Genomic DNA, 7,422 nt, shown 5'->3' with positions numbered 1-7,422 from the left:
GTCAAATCGAGCTGTACACATATGTCCATAGAAAAACTCTTCCTCACCAATGAATTATCCAATTGAGGAGCTCTCAATTGTATGGAGGAAGTTCCAGTCACTCACTTTCCTTGCATTTATGAGCACAAATTTTAGCCATTAAACTTAAAATAATATAAATTTAAATATAATATAATATAAAATTATATTAAATTTATTAAATTTCCATTAAATCAAATCTAATCCCAAAAAATACTTTTAAACAGCTAGCTAATTGAATATGTTTTGGAAACATTATTGCACCCACTGACAATCAATGCCGTGCACCGGATCTTATAGTGTGCCACGTGTACTCCACAATTAGAATTGGGATGTCTTTTTTTGGTCTTTGAAGGCAAAATCGCAAGCCTCATAAATATGAACAAACAACGTGCAATACGCTTTCCGACGGAGTAATGTCCCATCGACAATATATGTTTTTACTATATATATATATATATCTGTATACCCCAACACTGGATGTAGAACAGCTAAAGGTAGCCATGGATTTCTTCACATATGTGCTATTCATTTTCTTCACCTGCGCTTTGGTACTTCAACCCCTCCTTTCACTCTCAAGACGAAGCAAAAGCATCAACGGCAAACTCCCGCCCGGACCGGCTCCCTTGCCGGTCGTTGGCAACCTCCTCAAGCTCGGCAACAAGCCCCACAGGTCCTTAGCCGACCTGGCCCGCCTCCACGGACCCATAATGACCCTGCGCCTGGGTCGCCTAACCACCATAGTCATTTCCAGCGCAGCCATGGCCGAAGAAGTCCTCCACAAGCAAGATCTCACCTTCTCCAGCCGAACCATCCCCGACGCTATCCACGCCATCCACCACCACCAGTTCTCCATGATTTGGCTGCCTGTTTCGCCCCGGTGGCGAAACCTCCGGAAAATCTGCAACACCCAAATTTTCACCCCCTATAGACTTGACGCCACCCAGAGTCTCCGGCGGCATAAAGTGACGGAGCTGCTCGACGAAGTAGGTGAACGATGCAGGGCCGGTGAAGGAGTGGAGATAGCGTTGGTGGCCTTTAAGACCGCCCTTAATTTCTTATCCAACACCGTGTTTTCTGTGGACTTGGCGGGTTCGAATAATTCTGATACGATCCAAGAGTTCAAGGAGGAGATGTGCATGCTCGCAGACGACATCGGGAAGCCCAATCTGGTGGACTATTTTCCGGTGCTTAGGAAGATAGATCCGCAGGGTATAAGGCGTCGGATGACAGCTAATTTTCAGAAGGTAACTGGGCTGTTTGATTCCATGATAGAGCAGCGGGTGCAGTTGAGGAAGATGTATGGTGGTGTGAGAAGCAACGATATGTTGGATGTTCTTCTCAACATCAGTGAAGAGGGAGGTAGTGAGGGGATTGATAGAACTGATATCCTACACCTGCTAATGGTTAGTACACTTGGTTATCTCTAATTCCGTCTCTTTTTCCATATATATATATATATATATCTATTATTTTTTAAGCAGGACATAGCTCTGCTTTAAGCATATTTTGTGTATTAGTTAAACAGATTAATTAAAATGTTATTTTTTAATTTATTCAATGCAGTTTTAGGGATATTAAAAGGTAAGTTTTGCCCCCCTCCCTTTCTCTCTCTCTCTCTCTCTCTCTCTCTTCACATTTTCTACTTTTAATGGGTAAAAAAACATGTTTAGTGAGTAACTTTTAAATTTTTTTTTTTTAAAATACCCGTTTTAATCTTTTACGGACAACTTTAATGAAACATGAATTTAAGGCTTTTCAAAGCTAAAAGCTAACTTATTTTTTTGATAAATTATCTTTTAAAAACAAAATTTTATTTAAGTCATTTATAAAACATTTTGACATCTTAAAACTTTTTTTTACGAAATACTAGAAGTCAATTTTTTCTCTTTAATATCTCCATTATCACAAGGAATTCCTTTGTGAAAGTTATGTTAAAAAAGACAAGAAAATCTTTATGAAAAACATAGTGGTAAATTCACTTATATAGACCCTACAAGTGGGTCTTGCTCTCAATGTCTTTCCAAGAGATTTTCATAATACAATCTTCAACTTATTTAAAGAAGTTGTGACTTGCGAGAAATGTAAAAGTATGAATGTCACAATTCTGTTTTATAATTTAGATAAAACAATTGGTTAGTCTTCTAAATTGGCGGATTGGAGCAGCATCATAAAAGAGTTCATTTTTTTATTATGTAGTTATCCAGGAAAGTAAACATGAAAAAAAAAAAATTAATGAGCAAAATTTTAATTTTACACATCATTAACATTTAATCTTTCTTAGTTTTTAATTATATTAGACTAAATTTTTATTTTCAATTGTATTTTATATAGATAAAAAATATATATAATGAAAATTGATTTATCTTCCTTTTATCATCTTTTCTTTTCTCTTAAGATAATAAAATTCTCGATCCAAATGGTCCCTAAAAGAAATATAAGGGTATATATTAATCTTAAAACATTTTGGGAACAACACTTCTTATTCTAATTTTTTTTACATACAAATTTACCTAGTTTTTGAAAGTGTGAAATTTTTAAGAGTTCGATCTAGATTACATGAATTAAAATAAAATGCAATGCAAAATTGTATTAATATTTTGTTAAAACTAACACGAATTTAAATATGAATATAAGCTCCCATACATAAAATTTTGAAATTCTATGCACATGCCTCATCGCCCAATCTCATGTACATGTGAGCAGGACCTATTTTCAGCGGGAACTGATACAAGTTCAGGTACAATGGAATGGGCAATGGCTGAGCTACTCCATAACCCCCATATGTTGTCCAAAGTCCAAACGGAGCTCCGAGAAACCATTAGAAAGGGCAACTCGATGGAGGAAGCAGACATAGCTTGCCTCCCCTACTTGCAAGCAGTTGTGAAGGAGATCTTTCGACTGCACCCACCACTCCCGTTGTTGCTCCCTTACAAGGCTCAAACTGACACAAACGTCTGTGGATTCCACGTCCCAGAGGGTGCACAAGTGCTAGTCAATGTTTGGACCATTGGTAGAGACCCAAAAACATGGGCCGAACCTAACTCATTTGTGCCTGAAAGGTTCTTGGGCTCCGACATAGATGTGAAGGGCCGGAATTTTGAGCTCATTCCATTTGGTGCCGGCCGACGAATATGCCCAGGTTTGCCACTTGCGACCAGGATGATTCACTTGATGTTAGGCTCACTTCTTCATGCTTTTGATTGGAAGCTTGAGGAAGGAATTGGACCAAAGGACATGATCATGGAAGATAAGGTTGGACTTACATTGCGAATGGCTCAGCCTCTCCGAGCTATCCCTATCAATGTGCAAGATTAGAAGATGAAGTTACTTAAAAAAAAAGAATCTTGATCCACAAAGCATTTAGAATACATCAATTACAGGATCTTGTATACGTTTGAACTCTCTTAGTAATATGTGATGTTCATGGTTAAGATCTTATGAAATATTTCCTTAAAAAAGACTTGCATGTTGTGGGGTATTCTATACACTTGTGTGATATAAGCAATGTGACTTTGTCTAAGCATACATGACATAGTTTTAGTTAAGGGACACAGTATTCCTATGTCACCTGAGTTTTATTTTCATTCATTTTTGTGTGAGTCTAAGAACTGACATGGCATCGAATAATTGATGGTTAGAAATCTATGTGGAGGAACTGTCTCTTACTCAGGATAATTTCCTACCACTTATTAATTAGTGTTGAATAAGATAGTTTTGGAAGCCATAATGTTATTTGGTTGTCATGTGCTTATGTTTATAATACATAATAAATTGTAAATAAGCATATACATTTAAGCATTTAATAAATTTTAATAGTTTTATTGTTGCCCTAATAAGGCTTACGAATCTATTTTGATGATAACAAATCAAGGGAACTTAACATGTTTTGGTTACGTGATGATGTTTCAAGTAACTCAAGTATCAAGCTCAAGTAACCCAAATGACTAATATCAAAGTATTTGGCAAAGTCTGTTAAAAGATTAAACTTAATGACACAAGATCTTATGAAATTAAAGATGAAACTTAAAGTCAAGCTCAATATGAAGAATGGAAGTTATACATCAAGACTTAGTGATTAGAAGAGTTGATGCAAGACAAGATGGTACACCCTAGTTGTTTATGCTGAGATGATGTAGGGTGGGGTAGGGTGACCTAGTCCTACTTGTGTTCAATCCTCAATCAACACACATATGATAAACACTTTAAAATCCGAATTTAATCAACCAACATAAACAAAATAAATCATGGTTTATCATATGGTCCAAGGATTTTAAAAACGTGTATAATTAGATTCAAATTCAGTCTGAGGTAGTTCTTTCACAAGATGATCAAGTTATATGCCATGAACATGCTCTTCAATCATTCAAGAAAATAATTCCAAGCTACCACAATCATATTCCCATGGTTGACATTCAAATATATGTTTAAGCTGAGAAATTTGGGGAATCCCAAGAGCAGCTAATGGATTTTCAACCATCAATACCTTTTGATATTTGGGACATAACTTTCACTACCAAACTCCAAATAAGGTGTTCTTGGTGTCAAATGAAAGCTAAGAAAATTTCGCACAACTTTAGGGTTTACGGTTTTTGAAGATGAGAAGGTTTTGAAGGTGAAAATTGCACATCAAGTTAGAAGACGGACACTATTAGGCGATTGTGCAGCGAAGGGTCGGCTTAAAAATGAGATTTTTATGTGGTTTTGCAAAATAGGGGCTTATGGGATCTTAAACAAATATGGTAAACAAAGTTATGGATGGGTTGGGATGAGTTTTACCGTGTGGATCCTCTAAATAACTTACCAATGATCGCGAACATGAATCAAACCAAGAAATCCGTCAAGATCATGATAAACCGGAGCGAAGGTTATTGCTTGTTGTTCATTGTGTGCATAGCGTGAGATGATTCGAGATGGTGTAGATGTGATGGATGAGTTGTGATAGATAGATGTTGGATAGGTTGTTGGTCTCACACCAATTGATCTCCGAGGAGAACGTCATAACCTCTCGCCACTCAATCGCAAGGATTAGAACAAAAGCTCAAAACTTTCTCAAAGGAAGAACCTTTCTTTTCATTCAATAATCAAACTTGGCGGCTTCTTCGAGCATTTACAAGAGAATATATATATAGGGGAAATAAAGACCTAATAATAAAATGACCTAAACGTCCCCATACAGGCATGAGAGGCAATTAACTCATTGGTCACAAATTAAAACTTAATAACTCACACAATTCACTCATAATTAAAAACCTAACATAACTTATAATGCAGTTAATTAAATGAAACAAAGTCAAAAGGAGAGGCCCAAGCTATGGGCCCTAGAGTAACCGTGTGAAGCCCAGTAGATCCGTGTGGGCCCACAAGGGTCTGGAGCTCAGATTTGCAACACAACTCGGGCTTCTTTATTTTGAAAAGTCTTCAAGCATCTCCATAAAGTCTTCAATGTCTAGCAAGTATTGTGGACATCCGGGGGTCGTCCGCGTATCAATATGTCGACGAATGAAAGGTGGTCATCATGTCGGCGAAGAACGTAGAAATCTGGAGGTCTTCCATGGTAGTCACCATGTCAGCGAAGAACATAGACATCTGGAGGTCGTCCACGTGTCAGAACATATACAAAAGGAAGGGGTAACACATGCTAATCCCCATCACAATCATCATATTCTTATCCTGTCTTCATGTTTCCAATGGGAGTGTAGCTCGAAAGGGGTCTATGGAAAAGTCAATTTTTAAGGGTGGCTTAACCTTTATGTCTTGAGTAAGCTACAAGACTTAGATTTATATCTCCCCACTTGATGTCGCCTCTAGGCTAGCGAATACATTAACAAAGACTAGATGACAAAGGAAATTCAGTAAAAGGTGGGTAGTTGTGTTTTTGTAAACTTGGAGTTTGATGTCAAAAACTCAAGAAATAAACAGATGACTCAAATACCTCACAAGGTATCATAGTCGCCACAGTTGTTCTCTCAGTATTCTCAAATGACCCTTAGTGTTACAAATCATGTGTGAGTGTGTTCTTAGCCCCATGAAGTACCATGTACATACAAGAGTTTACGATGTAATATTAACTCAAACAAACCACTTAGTCAACTACCTAGAGTAATGTCAAGTTGTTGGCCGTATCATGCAAATTTTATACAACTGATTTTACTACATTGTTGGTGAGCATAGTGAAATCATATAACAAGAAAGTTTATGCATGTAACCTTAGGTTATATGGGTGTATGTATAAGGTATAAAATATCTTAACATGGTTCCCTAGAATTTGTTTACAAAAAGTTTTAAAAATTATGTGTCATTTTTGTGCATAAGATAATGTCATGCAATGTACTATCCCCTACTCCCGACTTAGAACTTCAGTGTCCTCACTGAAGTGTTGAAAGAAAATAGGACCCGGGCAAGGGATAAAACAGTGCATGGTTCCAAAAAAAAAAAAAAACAGTGCCTTGCAAAATATAGTACCCAAAATAACATGCAAGCAAGAAGACACTATAACACAAAAGACACATATTATTCAAAAGCACCATTCCTATTCATATTCCAATCTATACAATATAGTGCAAGCATTCAAAACTTGGTGGACTCATCTACCCAATGCCGCAAAGGCATATTACAAGACCCAACAACTGTATCAGTCGGAATCCAAGTCAAATTAAATCACTAGCGGTTTGGCTAATGCCGCATCACGAGCAGGTGCGATTTCGCGCAGGTATTGAAGTCGCCGGGGTGAGATTGGAGGTCGAGGCTGCCGTGGATGAAGAGCCTAGAGTTGTCTCAGTTGGTTAGGGATTGATTGTAGCAGGAAGGACTGATATGACTGAAACGGGTATGGCAATGGTTGCAAGTCGGGCCTGGCAACTAGAAGCGCCATAATGGGAGGATCGGGAATCTCTGATGGTAAGATATATGGCATGGTCAGCTAGAAGTGGTGGAATGGCAAGGGTAGGGAAACCAAACCTCATGAAGATCAATGGAGGTTTGGTCCACGAATGGTGGTGTTACCCCCCGCAAAGAACTCTTAGTTCGCAGGTCCAATCCTCATCGTGGTGTCATCTGCAAATTCCTGCAAGGAGCCCGAACTAGGTGCACAACCTCCTCCTGGAACTCAGGACCCTGCCGACCCTGCGATGAAGACCCCCGCCGTGGCATGGCTCGAATTCGTTGCCTCTTGGCAGCGGGCTAAGATGATGCATGGGAGGATGCCGAAGATGAATCAGATGGAGAAGACATAGTGAGGGGGTGCAATGGGGGTACATATTGCTTCAACAACAAGTGTGAGAAGGGGGCGACTATGCTCACCTAAGCTATAATGAGAAGGCGGGAGATGTAGAGTTGGGGTCAAGTAGAATTTAAACGACCCTCTCAGTATCTCCCAATCTAATAATAGTGCAGGGATTTGAT

At 38.4% G+C, this 7,422-nt stretch overlaps 1 protein-coding gene across 1 annotated transcript; it reads left to right on the top strand.

Moving 5' to 3' along the window:
* Positions 1-398: 398 nt before the first annotated feature.
* Positions 399-3,745, top strand: LOC131164862 (geraniol 8-hydroxylase-like). The gene is made up of 2 exons (XM_058122376.1): positions 399-1,424; positions 2,725-3,745. The coding sequence occupies exons 1-2, from the start codon at positions 435-437 to the stop codon at positions 3,334-3,336; spliced, it is 1,602 nt and encodes a 533-aa protein (XP_057978359.1). The 5' UTR covers positions 399-434; the 3' UTR covers positions 3,337-3,745.
* Positions 3,746-7,422: the final 3,677 nt, after the last annotated feature.

The sequence above is a fragment of the Malania oleifera genome, chromosome 9 (assembly GCF_029873635.1).
Source record: "Malania oleifera isolate guangnan ecotype guangnan chromosome 9, ASM2987363v1, whole genome shotgun sequence".
Lineage (NCBI taxonomy): Eukaryota > Viridiplantae > Streptophyta > Magnoliopsida > Santalales > Ximeniaceae > Malania > Malania oleifera.
The sequence above is the reverse complement of the archived record's forward strand: the minus strand, read 5'-3'. Positions and strand labels throughout refer to the sequence as shown.